Source organism: Rhinolophus sinicus, chromosome X (genome assembly GCF_036562045.2).
Source record: "Rhinolophus sinicus isolate RSC01 chromosome X, ASM3656204v1, whole genome shotgun sequence".
Taxonomy (NCBI): Eukaryota; Metazoa; Chordata; class Mammalia; order Chiroptera; family Rhinolophidae; genus Rhinolophus; species Rhinolophus sinicus.
In genome coordinates this window covers 39,612,812-39,625,714 of record NC_133768.1, presented here as the reverse complement: position 1 = coordinate 39,625,714, position 12,903 = coordinate 39,612,812, and the positions used below count along the sequence as shown (strand labels likewise).

Sequence of the window (12,903 nt, the reverse complement as noted above, 5' to 3'; positions counted from 1 at the left end):
TAGCACCTAGAGAAACATCAGCCAAAGCCTGGCTAAGGAGTCAAACATTCGCCTTAGAAACAAACCGTTTTGTTTAACAGAAAAGTATAAAGAATACTATAACAAGCATTCACCTGTGTCAAACATTAGTATTTTGCCTTATTTACTTCAGATCCTTTTAAAAAAGAAATATAATATTACAGAAATAGTTGAAATCTTTGCACCAATTCCATTTCCCTTTCTCCTTCCACTGCCTTGTGTTCGGTGTTCATCTTCCTCATGAGTATTTTTATTCCATTAGTACATATATATGTACCCATAAACAACATAAGTTACTGGGGGTTTGGGGCCTGTGTTTGAATTGCATATCAATGGAATCATACAGTAAGTGCTTCTTTTGATCGTCATAATGTCTGTGACATTCATCCAGGTTGTTGTGTTTATTAATAGTTCATTCTTTTTTATTAGGATGATATTTATTAGAATGATAATTCGCGTACCATAAAATTCACCCTTTTAAAGTGTACATTTCAGTGGTTAGTCTATTCACGTAATTGTGCAGCTATCAACATTACCTAACTGCAGAACATTTTCACCGCCCCAAAAAGAAGTCCTGTACCCATTCACAGTTACTCCCCATTCCAAGCCCACTAATCTAATTTCTGTCTCACGGATTTGCCTGTTCTGGACATTTCATAGAAATGGAATAGGAGGCCTTTTGTGACTGGCTTCTTTCACTTCACATAAAGTTTTCAAGGTTGATTCATGTTGCAGCATGGATCAGTACTTCATTCCTTTTTATGGCTGAATAATATTCCATTGTATGAACATTCTACATTATCTTTATTCATCTGATTAATGAACGTTTTGGTTCTCATGAATAATGCTGCTATGAGCATTCATGTAAAAGTTTTTATGTGGCTGTCTGTTTTTAGTTCTCTTGGGTATATAACTATGAATGGAATTGCAAAGGCTTATGTTAATTCTATGTTTAACTTTCTGAGGAAATGCAAAAGAGTTCTCCACAGCAGCTGTATGAGGGTTCCAATTTAGCCGCATCCTCTTCAGCACTTGATATTGTCTCTCTTTTTGATTCTAGCCATCCTAGTAGGTATGATGTGATATCTCATTGTGGTTTTGATTTGCATTTGCCTAATGAGTAATGATATTGAGCACCTTTTAATGAGCTTATTGCCATTTGTACATCTTTTTAGAGAAATGTCTATTCAAATTCTTTGCCCATTTTTGATTGGGTTATTTGTCTTTTTATTGTTAGGTAGTAAGCTTTTTTTATATATCCTTGATGCTAGATCCTTATATATATGTGATTGGCAAATATTTTCTCCTATTTGTGGGTTGTCTTTTCATTTTCTTGAGAGTGTCCTTTGAAGCACAAAAGCTTTTAGTTTTTTCGTTTTTTTTTTTTTTTTTTTTTTTTAAGATTTTATTGGGGAAGGGGAACAGGACTTTATTGGGGAACAGTGTGTACTACCGGGACTTTTCCAAGTCAAGTTGTTGTCCTTTCAATCTTTAGTTGTGGAGGGCGCAGCTCAGCTCCAGGTCCAGTTGCTGCTGTTAGTTGCAGGGGGCGCAGCCCACCATCCCTTGTGGGAGCCGAACCTGCAACCTTCTGGTTGAGAGGACGCGCTCCAACCAACTGAGACATCTGGCCACCTGGGAGCTGAGCGGCAGCTCATTGACTTCATTCTAGTTGCGGAGGGCGAAGCTCACTGGCCCATGTGGGAATCGAACTGGCAGCCCCGTTGCCCAAAGCTCGCGATGTAACCAACTGAGCCACCCGTCCGCCCCAAAAGCTTTTAGTTTTGATAAAATGCAATTTATCTATTTTTCTTTGGTTGCTTATGCTTTAGGTGTCATATCTAAGAAACCATTGCCTAATCCAAGTTCACAAAGATTTATGCCTATGTTTTCTTCTAAAAGTTTTATACTTTTAGCTTTTACATTTAGGTCTTTGATTCATTTTGAGTTAGTTTTTGTGTCTGGTATGAAGTAGGGGTCCAAGTTCATTCTTTTGCATGTAGCAATCCAGCTGTTCAAGCACCGTTTGTTGGAAAGACTATTCTTTCCCCACTAACTTATCTTGACACACTTGTCAAAATCAATTGCCTATAATGTATGAATTTATTTCTGGACTCTTCATTTTGTTCCATCGATGTATATATCTGTTTTTATGCTAGTACCACAGTCTTGATTACTGTAGCTATGTAGTAAGTTTTTAAATTGGGAATTGTGAGTCCTCCAACTGTGTTTTTCTGTTTCAACATTGTTGTAGCCATTCTGGATCCCTAGAATTTCCATATGAATTTAAGGATCAGTTTGTCAATTTCTGCAAAGAAGCAAGTGGGGATTCTAGGGATTGCATTAAATCCATAGATCGATTTGGGATGTATTGCCATCTTAACACTATAAAGTCTTTTATCTATGAACATGTGATGTTTTTCCATTTATTTAGGTCTTTTACTTTCAGCCATGTTTTCAGTGTACAAGTCTCACCCATCTTTTGTTAAATTCATTACTAAGTATTTTATTGTTTTTGATGCTATTATAAATGGAATTGTTTTCTTAATTTCACTTTTGGATTATTCACTGTGAGTGTGTACAAATATGATTAAGTCTTGTGTAATCTTGTATCTTGTTACCTCACTGAGCTCAAGAGAGAGCTCGAGAGAAAGCTCAAGAGAGAGATGGTTTTGTTGTGGGTTCCTTAAGGTTTTCTGTGTACAAGATCATGCTTTCTGCAACTAGAGATAGTTTTGCTTCTTTTTTCCAATATAGATGACTTTTATTTGTTTGTTTGTTTGTTTGTTTGTTTTTACCTAATTGCCCTGACTAGAACCTCCAGTACGATGTTGAATAGAAGTGGTTGGAAGGGATGTCCTTGCCTTGTTCCTGATCTTTGGGAGAGTTTTCAGTCCTTAATCATTAAGTATGATGTTAACTGTAGGTTTTTTTGTAAATGTTCTTTATCAGGTTGAGGAAGTTCTCTTCTATTCCTAGTTTGTTGAGTGTTTTTTTCAATGAAAGGGTGTTGAATTGTGTCAAATGCTTTTTTTTCTGCATCTCTTGAGATCATGTAGTTTTTGTACTTTATTCTATTAATCTTCTGTATTACATTGATTGATTTTCATATGTTGAATCAATCTTGCATTCCTGAGATAAATCCCACTTGGCTATGTTATATGTCTTATATGTTGCTGAATTCTGTTTACTAGTATTTTGTTGAAGATTTTTGTATCCATATTTATGAAATATTGGTCTGTAGTTTTCTTGTTATGTCTGTCTGGTTTTGGTATCCAGTTAATGCTGACCTCATAAGTTTATTCCCATTTATTGCTGAGTAGTATCCATGGAATGGATATACCATAGCCTGATTTTTTGTTTTTATTAGTTTCAGGTGTACAAAACAATGTGATAGTTAGACATTTACACATCTCACAAAGTGATGACCTGCCTCCCCCAATCTAGTACCCCTGTGATATCATTATAGCTGTTACAATTCCATTGACTCTATTCCCTATGCTGTACTCCACATCCCATGAATACACACACACACATATACATATATATATATATATATATATATATATATATATATATATATATATATATATGGTTTACATTCCATATTACTCAGCTTCAGCTTCAGATGTACAGTGCAGTGGTCAGACATCTACACAGTCCATGAAGTTGTCTCCCTAAAAAGACAAGTGCCCATCTGACCCCCCAAAAATCTTTTGCAACATTATTGATTATATTCCCCAAACTGGGCAGACTCAGTTGGTTAGAGCGCGAACTGGGGGGCGGGGGGCTGGCAGGTTTACCACCACATGGGCCAGTGAGCTTCGCCTCCACAAGTCAGTGAGCTGCCGCTCCACTCCCGGGTGGCCAGATGGCGCAGTTGGTTGGAGCACGGGCTCTCGACCACAACCACAAGGTTGCCGGTTAGACTCCCGCAAGGGATGGTGGGCTGCGCCCCCTGCAACTAACAGTGGCAACTGGACCTGGAGCTGAGCTGCGCCCTCCACAACTAAGACTGAAAGGACAACAACTTGACTTGGAAAAAGTCCCAGAAGTACACACTGTTCCCCAATAAAAGTCCTGTTCCCCTTCCCCAACAAAAAATTCTAAAAAAAAAAAAAAATTCCCCAAATGATTTTATATCCCTGTGACTATTTTGTGATTACTAATGTGTACGTTCTAATCCCCTCACCTTCTCCCTCATCACCACCCCCCTCCCATTTAGCAACCCTCAGTTTTTTTCCCTATATCTCTGAGTCTATTTCTGTTTCGTTTGTTCATTTATTCTGTTCTTAAATTTCACATGTAAGTGAGATCATATGGTATTTGTCTTTCTCCATCTGACTTATTTTACTTAGCATAATATTCTCTAGGTCCATCCATATCATTGCAAATGGTAAGATTTAGTTCTTCTTTATGGCGAGTATCATAGCCTGTTTAACTGCTCATCTGCTCATGGACATTTGGGTTGTTTCCAGTTTCTTCCCTATTAAAGCAAATCTGTAATTTACAAACTCATTTCTTTTTCCTGAGCACAAACATGTGGAAGAGTTTCTCCAGGGGCAGGGGATATCAGTTCATCTACCAGTCCATCCACTTGCCCACCTAACCATTCATGTATCCACCCATCTGCTGTCCACCCTTCCTCCCTCCCTGTCTCCCTGTCACCCTCCTTCCCTCACAGCAGCCAGAGGGAGCCTGTGAAATCCTAAGTCAGATCATGATCCTTCTGTGCTCACAACCCTCCCGTGGCAACCCTGTCACTCAGAGTAAAAGCCAGAGTCCTCTCCATGGCCCGCGAGACCCTACACAATGTGTCCCCACCACCTCTCCAACCTCACCTCCTCCTGCTCCCCCTCACTCACTGCTCCCTCCCTCTTTGCACTGGCTCCCTGCCTTTCCTCACAAACCAGGCACATTCATGCTTCAGGGCCTTTGCGATGGCTCTTCTCTGCCTGGTATGCTTTTCCTCCAGTCATCAGTGCGGCTTCTTCCTCATCTCTTCAGGTCTCTGATCAAATATCTCCTTCTCAGGGAGGTTTCCTCTGTCTATCCCATTACACAGTGGAAACTGTCCCAGCGATTTGTATCTGTGTTCCCGCTTTTCCATCGTTTCTTTTTCTCCAAAGCATTTATCATCCTCTAACGTACTTCATATTTTCCTTACTTCATTTTATTTATTTTGAGTCGCTCCCACTAGAATGGCAGCTCCACAAACATACGTATGCTTGTCTCTTCTGTTCACCGCTCTTTCTCCAAAGCTTGGAACAAGGCCAAGCACAGAGTAGGTGCTCAATATATGTTTATTAATTGAATGAGTGAATGGGGTGGTGGTGGTGGTGGGGACAGGAATAGAGGAAATTCGTCCTTGTCTCATCTACTGTGCCAGGAGCTGAACCTCTGTTGAGATGGGTCTGGGCCTAAGTGCTACATCCCCTAGGGGTGAGACCGGGTAAGGCATACCAAGAGGAGATAGTATCATCTGGGCTGTTCCTTGAAAGTCTCATGGGAATCATAGAGATCTTGGGGTTCAGTGAGTCCTCTGGGGTGGAGGAAACAGTACGCAGCACCTGGGGGGGTAAAGCGAGTCTAAAGGGATGAAAAAGGATGGCTTCAGGGACAGGGAGAAATCTATTAGAGGCCTTGAATTCCAAGGGCCGAAGCCTGGATTTGGTCCGTAGAGGTCATACCCTGGCGCTGACCCCCAAACAGCTCAGAGACCTCACACGCTGGACAAACACATACATAATGCCGAGACAATGATAATGAAGTGCCCATATTAATTAAGAGGTTATTCATTTACTGGAGCAGCTTAGGAGGACATTGAGACACATAGTTTTGATCTCAAACCCATCTCAAGTTCCCCCAGCGGGATGTGTGAAGTGCCTAAGTCCTTAGTCCTTGGAGGTTTCTGGGCCTGGGCAAGGTTCTGGAGGAAGGAAGGAAGGAAGAAGGCAACATTGCAGGGAGCGCCAACCTCCATCATGGGGAGATACAGTTGGACACCTCAATCAGGTTTCTGTCAGGGTCTCGAAAGTAGATGGACATGAGGGGCCCTTTTGCCCCAGTTCTGGGGACTGGACCCTCCTCAATGGGGACATCACAAGCCTGAAATGGGAGAAGACAAAAATCACAGTCCATGTGTGAGACCCAAAATGAATTCCTTGTAGTGACCTAGGAGTCCGCCGTATTTTTCTGACCTCATGTCCTACCATTGTCCCCTCCCTCCCTCTGCTCCAGCCACATACCAGCTGTATGACCTTGGACAGAGTACCTAACTGCTCTGTACCTCAGTTTCCTCATCAGTGAAATGGGGATGATAATAGTGTCTAGTATTTAGTAAGTGGCAAAGTTGGAATTCAAACCCAGGCAGTCTAGGACAGAGTCCATACTCTTAACCCCTATGCTTTCCCCACTTTATTCCAAACCAGACTTTTTCACTGATACTTTCCAAAGAGGGAGTCCAGGATATTTACACAGAATATACTCAAGGCCTCGATCTGTGTTCCCCAGCAGGAGAACCAATGCCCCCTTTACATGAAATCATTTTAAGTGTTACAGGAACACCAACATTCAATAACAGTGAGCCAGAAATTATTTCCTCTTCACTCCTCTTTCAATCCTCCTGATTACACCCAGAAAGCCTCCGGTGGAGGCTAACAAGTCCTTAGCACCTCCTTAACCACTTGCAAATCTCCCTTTGGAATGTCAGGCCCAGAGAATTCGGGGAATGGAAATGGCTAGAATTGAATGACATTGTGATGCTTTTATAGCTATTTGTTTTTAGTTACTTTCCCTTTGTGCCAAGATATAATGTTTTTTTCATTTACTTGTTTGAACATTTTCTTTTTACATAAACACATTTATGTAAAAAGAATTTAGGTATACTTTTTCCCAAGGGTGATGTAAAGTTTCCTTTTAAAATACATTTGTTCATGTGAAAAAAAAAATGATGTCAATAAAAATAACAAGTAAACAATTGTGTCCGGGTATTATCTGGATGTGAGGAAACCCATTATGCCTGAAGTTTGAAGAAGACCCCTTTGGGTTATGCTTCTGTTTTTACCGTCTCTGCAGCAGCTTTCTCAAAAAGAATGTAAGTCCGACTCACCTGGAGGTACAGGACCATTTCCTCCAAAGGCACGTCTGTGATCAGACATAGGTCCAGGGAGCCAGGAACTGGGTGAGCAGCTTTGGGTTCAAATTCCTTTCCCACCTCATGTAGGTTAAATTTCTGGTCTCCAAAACACAATGCTTTCCGGTCTCCCTATTTGGGAAGAGAAAACAATCTAGAACTAAACCTCTAAGATGAGTGTGAAGCAAAGCCCCGGTATCTGCCCCCACAAGGTTAAAAAAAGTAGAACAGGGCTTTTAATGAAAACCAACAGCCTCTTTCGGTACGCTAGTCTCATTCCCTAGGGGCAACTGCTTCCCCTGTGTGTGTGTGTGTGTGTGTGTGTGTGTGTGTGTGTGTGTGTGTGTATGTGTGTGTGTGTGTGTGTGTGTGTGTGTGTGTGTGTGTGTGTTTCTTCTGGAAATTATTTGCGTATCTCCAAATAATGTTTATACTACCCATGGCAGAGACGGCAATTTGCTTACTTAATATACATGTCTCCCTTTTTTTTAATGAACACAACCCAAATTTCAATGGGTTCAATTGTGCGCTCAGCTTTAAAAACTTAACACTGAGACTCTGGAATGTGTTCTATTGTCTTCTAGTCTTTGATGTGACTCTTGGGAAATCTGATATCTGCATATTTCTTTTCCTTTGTAGTTGAATTACTTTTCTTTTTAACACATCGGAAAGCTTTTAGGATCTTCATTTCCACTTTGATGTTCTATAATTTCATAAAATCACATCTAAGTGTCAATGTGCTGGATGTATATTCAGTTAACTCTTTCCTTATAAAGAATGAAAAGTTCTCTGTATTATTTCTACGGTCATTTCCTCCCCTCTATTTCTCCATTTTCTCTCTGGAAGTTTCACTATTCAGAGTTTGGAATCTCCTCCACTGATCCTTTAAGTTTTTTCTCATAGATTTGTTGTGGGGTTTTTTTAAAGTTATTTTCAAAAGTATTATAATCAAATTTTACTCCACTTGCACTTTTGCATCTGGGGAAATGATTACCTTGAAAGTTATGACCTCCATGCCCAGAATCTTGGAATAAAACATGGTGGTATCTTTGATACTCTTTACTGTCATCACGATGTGGTCAAGTCTATGAATAAGACATGGAGAAGGGGTCTGACTGCTGTCCCTCCATGACTTAAAAAAAAAAGAGAGAAAATTCATAAGAGATCACATTGCCACTGGTCACACCCAAGTTTCCTGTTTCCCTCTCCTCACCTCCCCCAATAGCTATACTTCCTCTTCACCACCATTTCAAGGGGAGAGTCCCGGGAGGAAACTTTAGTAGTCTTATTGCCCATGTGTGGATTCACGAGGGCCCATATGTCTGCTATGACCACTCTCCACTGTATTCTTGTTCCCTTTCTCCTTCCAGAGGGATAGAGGCGAAGATAATGGGAATGGAGGCCAAGACCAAACCCTCTCATTTTCCCAAAGCTGAAATTCATCTCTTTTGTAAGAAAATACAAGACATGGAGGAGGCCCAACCCTAGGAGTACAAACCCTCCGTTGGCCAATGTAACCCAGTCCCCTCCTTTCCAACTCTGCAGTTATGACCAGGACGGGATAAGAAGGGATCATCTTAGATGAAATTAATGCTTCTGGGCATGAGTGTTTACAGATCCACCTTGACACCCAGCGGGAGGGCACACTTCCTCCCCCCAACTTCCCGCCCTTTTCACACTTCCCACCAGGTCTTTGTCTTGCTTTGCATTCTTTAGTAATTTGTATATTTACATTACATCTGCTACAGGATTATGTGGTGACTGCGGTCTGGCACTACTGGTAGCAGAGTATAGTGGTTAAAAGAATAGACTCTGGAGACAGACTAACATTTAATTGATCTCTCTGTGCTTTAGTTTCCCTTTCGGTGAAATGGGCATGGTTTTATACATATCTTATAGTACTGTTGTAAACATTTTTTTTGAAGGGCTGTGTTTTTAAGGCCTTAGAGCAATGCCTAACAGAGCACAAGTGCTGTAAGAGTTGATGATGATGATGATGATGTCGTCCTGGTCATCTTGCTAAAATTCAAACTCCCTACCATGACCCCCAATCTCTACAAGCCTCATCCATTGCCCTTGAACTCCAAGCCACATTGTCCTTTGCTTGCTCCTTATAAGGGCCATCCTTGTACCTTTGGCCTCAAGGCCTTTTGCACATGCTTATATCTGTCTCTCTTGCTAGACCACAAGCTTCACAAGGGTAGAGATCTCTCTGTTTTGTTCCCCATTGTGTCCCAAACAACAAGTACCTGTTCAATAATATTTATTCAATTAGTGGATATCTACTACAATTAGGACCAGTGCCTGGTGCATGGTGCAAAGTCTGACTTCTATTTTATTCTATTGTTCTATTCTATTCTATTCTATTCCATTCCATTCCATTCCATTCCATTCCATCCCATTCCATTCTTTTCAATTCCACCCTGTGTTTTTTATTCTGTTCCATTTCACAGTGTTCAATTCCATTCAAACCATTACCTTTTAAACAATTAATTTCACTGAGCTCCAGCTTAAAAAAAAAATACTGTGCTGTTCTATTTTCATTAGTGGAGGAGGCATTAGCAAAGTTGGTGAGTTCTGCTGTCCTCCTGGGTACAGAGGATCCGCAGGGATACAGAAACAGTAGAATGAGAAAATGACTCACATTGGGCTCCACTGAAAATAAAGTCGTATGTTTAAACAAATCTTATTAACCTTTTAACATATGTAAGATCTGTAATAGCATCCCCTTTTCATTCCTGATATTGGTAATTTATATTTTTTTCTTTTAATTGTTTGAGAGAAAACAGAAATTACTAATATTTTATTAATCTGTTCAAAGAACCAACTTTTGACATTGTCAATTTTCTCCAATGTATGTTTGCTTTCTATTTCACCAGTTTTTGCTCTTATCTTTATAATTTCCTTCCTTCTACTTTCTTAGGGTTAAATTTGTTTTTCTTTTCCCAGCTTCTTGATATGAAAGCCCAGCCACTGCTTTTCACCTTTTCTGATCTATGCATTTAGACTGTAGCTTCCCGCTAAGCACTGCTTAGCTACAGCCCCACATTTGGATAATCTTTTGGAAATCAACTCAACCTATTCCTCCCATTTTTTAATGCTCTGCCAGCTCAGACTCACTCCCCAGATCCTGTTTTGCATCTGGGGAGCTCCGTCTTCGTAAATTCAAGGATGAGCCAGGCTGGCTCTCTTAAGGAGTAGGAAGAAAGCCAGTGTAGCTGAGAATCCAAGGGTGAGGTGAGTGACGCATGAGCAGGAAGCGAAGGCAAGGGCCAGGTCATGCAGGGCTGTTGAGGCAAGGTTAGGGAGGCAGGTTTATAAAAAGATGATCAAGACATAGTAATCACCTAAGGCTGACTGTGTGCCAAGCCCTGTTCGAGGAACTATACAGAATAGAATCCATTTTATTCCTCGCAATAACCCTTTATAGATAATAGAGTGCCCAGACCATCATGCCCTCCCTCCTGCCTCCTTCACAGGGAAGGCTTCTGTCTTTCTACAAAGTTCTCTTCAAGGTCCTCTTCAAGGTGAGAAAGATCCCTGACATTCTTCTGGCTAACCTTAAGGTCAGTGCTGTCTCCTGGCACCTCCTACGCTGCCCCATCCTTGTGTCCCCGGCTGATGTGACTTCCCTTAGCCACACTGAGGGAGCAGAGCAGCCGGCCCTCAGCCAGGCCCACTCCTGCAGACATGTTGCGGCTGACAGCGTGTGAGAGCAGAGCCTTTCCGTGTCCCTCTGCTGCCCTCTGCTTGTCTTTGAAAGGAAGAAAGAGAGAGGAGGAGGGAAAAATGGATGTCAGGACAGCAAGATAGCCGGCATAGAAAGGAACCTGATTACCAGGCCTGAGCTGGAGGATACCCAGCCTTGGTGCCAACACCCGTGCCCCAGGCCCCTAGGGGTCACCTCGTTCACCTGCTTCAATGAAGTTCTGCTCCACATCCTGGCTGACAGCCTGGAGGGCAGACGGCACAGCATGGCACGCTAAGTGTCCTTGCTCTGAGGCCTCCAGACAACCTTTGGCTCAGCACCTGTAGCTCAAGGGGCAGGAATGGGAGGGCCACAGGCTGAGGACTGCTAGTGGTGACAGAGGTAGGCGGTGCAAGTACAAGGACTCTGATAGAAAACAAAGGACCTTGAAAGTGAAAGCTTGTGTGTCTTAGCCAGATCGAGCCACCATAACAAAGTACTCTAAAGCCTGGGTGCCTTAAACAACAAAATTTATTTTCTCACAATTTTGGATGCCGGAAGTCCAAGATCAGGGTGTCTGTAGGTCGGGTTCTGGTGATGGCTCTCCACCTGGCTGGCAGATGGCCACCTTTGCACTGTGTCCTCACAGGGCAGAGAGAAAGAGCAAGCCCTTTGGTCTCTCACTATCAGGGCACTAATCCCATCATGAGGACCCCACCCTCATGACCTCATCTACCCCTAACCATCTCCCAAAGACCCCATATTCTAATGCCATCACATTGGGGGGTTAGGGCTTCAACATATGGATTTGGGGAGGGTTCACAAACAGTCAGTTTGGGAATATGATGTAAGGGATTACTTTGTAAAAATACAGAGAAACCACCCATCCTGAAGTACTGGGGGGAGGGGCCTTTATTCTAGGATGTGAGGCCTCTGATCTCTTTAGGGGTGTGTCTCCAGAGTGTGAGATCTCTGATCTGTTGGAGAGTCTATGTCGAGGGTGTGAACTTAGGAGCTGGGTGAGGGGATGACCACTCTGACCTATTATAGGTCTGTTTCTCAGCCAAGATCTCTAAGCTATTAAGTCTTCTGTGCCCCAAGGTACAATGTTCCTGAATTCTTTTGGGGTGTGAGCTCTGGGGTCTTCCCCATCCCCAGACATCTCTCGCCTCACCCTCACCCTCCGCTGCTAAGAGGTGGGGAACATTCATCAGCCCCATTGCTGCTTGCCTTAACCTGAGCTGAGTCCCCCTTTCTTGTGGGCTACTTGTCCAGCCCCTGGGACATGTGAGTTTAAGATTCTTATTCCTAGACGTACCCTAAATAACTCCCCCCTCTCATACACAGACATACAAATACTATGTGTCATGGATATTGTTTTTAGCATATGATTTTCCTTTATAAAGAGTTACACAAATAATACATGAATATAGGCTTGTTTAAAAGGTTTCACTAATACGTCAGTATACGGACTACATAGGTCATTCCCACCTCCACTCTTCAAATGACCACTGGGGTCAGTTTCTGGTTTTTCTTTCCAGACACACACACACACACACACACACACACACACACGCACCCCATAGCCAGCTCCCACCCACTTTTCCGTATCAAAAACGTGTCCTGTGGAAGGCACCCCCACCCTTGCAGGTACACAAAGGTCCCACTCAATCTGTATCACGTGTGGCAGGTGCTCTGTGGTACATAGCACGAACCACCACCATTCACTTCTGCAGCAGTCATTGGCCATAAGTGGACATTTACAAGACTTTCCCATTTGCTTGCTCCTAGCAGATTTGCTCACACAGCTCTGGGCATGTGTGTGTGTGTTAGAGTTAGAAGTGTAATTGCTGGGTCAAAGGGTTCTTTCGTTCGACAAACAACTAATGTATGTGTTCTATGTACTGAGCACTGTTCTAGGTGCTGAGGAGACATCAGAGAACAAGACAGACAAATGTCTCTGCCCACGTGGAGCTGACATTCTAGTTAGGGAGGAGGAAGGTATCCAATGTTTATTTAGATGTTTCACAAGTTCCTGCAAGGTTGTCCTCCCATCAGTGGT

At 42.3% G+C, this 12,903-nt stretch overlaps 1 protein-coding gene across 2 annotated transcripts; it reads right to left on the bottom strand.

Moving 5' to 3' along the window:
• Positions 1 to 5,801: 5,801 nt before the first annotated feature.
• On the bottom strand, positions 5,802 to 11,236 carry GLOD5 (glyoxalase domain containing 5). 2 transcript variants are annotated; one of them, XM_019714277.2, is made up of 4 exons: positions 11,058 to 11,236; positions 8,148 to 8,285; positions 7,130 to 7,285; positions 5,802 to 6,126 (listed from the first exon to the last, which is right to left on the bottom strand). In XM_019714277.2, exons 1-4 carry the CDS (start codon positions 11,127 to 11,129, stop codon positions 6,001 to 6,003), a joined length of 492 nt encoding a protein of 163 aa, XP_019569836.2. In that variant the 5' UTR covers positions 11,130 to 11,236; the 3' UTR covers positions 5,802 to 6,000. The 2 variants fall into 2 exon arrangements, with proteins under 2 accessions (XP_019569836.2, XP_019569838.2); XM_019714279.2 differs by having other exon boundaries at positions 11,067 to 11,233.
• Positions 11,237 to 12,903: the final 1,667 nt, after the last annotated feature.

Excerpts from the sequence above, each read along its gene's own strand:
- GLOD5 (XM_019714277.2), bottom strand. The coding sequence starts at position 11,129 with ATGCTGTGCCGTCTGCCCTCCAGGCTGTCAGCCAGGATGTGGAGCAGA. Across the intron at positions 8,286-11,057 it reads CATTGAAGCAGGTGAACGAG|TCATGGAGGGACAGCAGTCA; the intron begins GTGACCCCTAGG and ends TTTTTTTTTAAG. Across the intron at positions 6,127-7,129 it reads AAATGGTCCTGTACCTCCAG|GCTTGTGATGTCCCCATTGA; the intron begins GTGAGTCGGACT and ends CTCCCATTTCAG.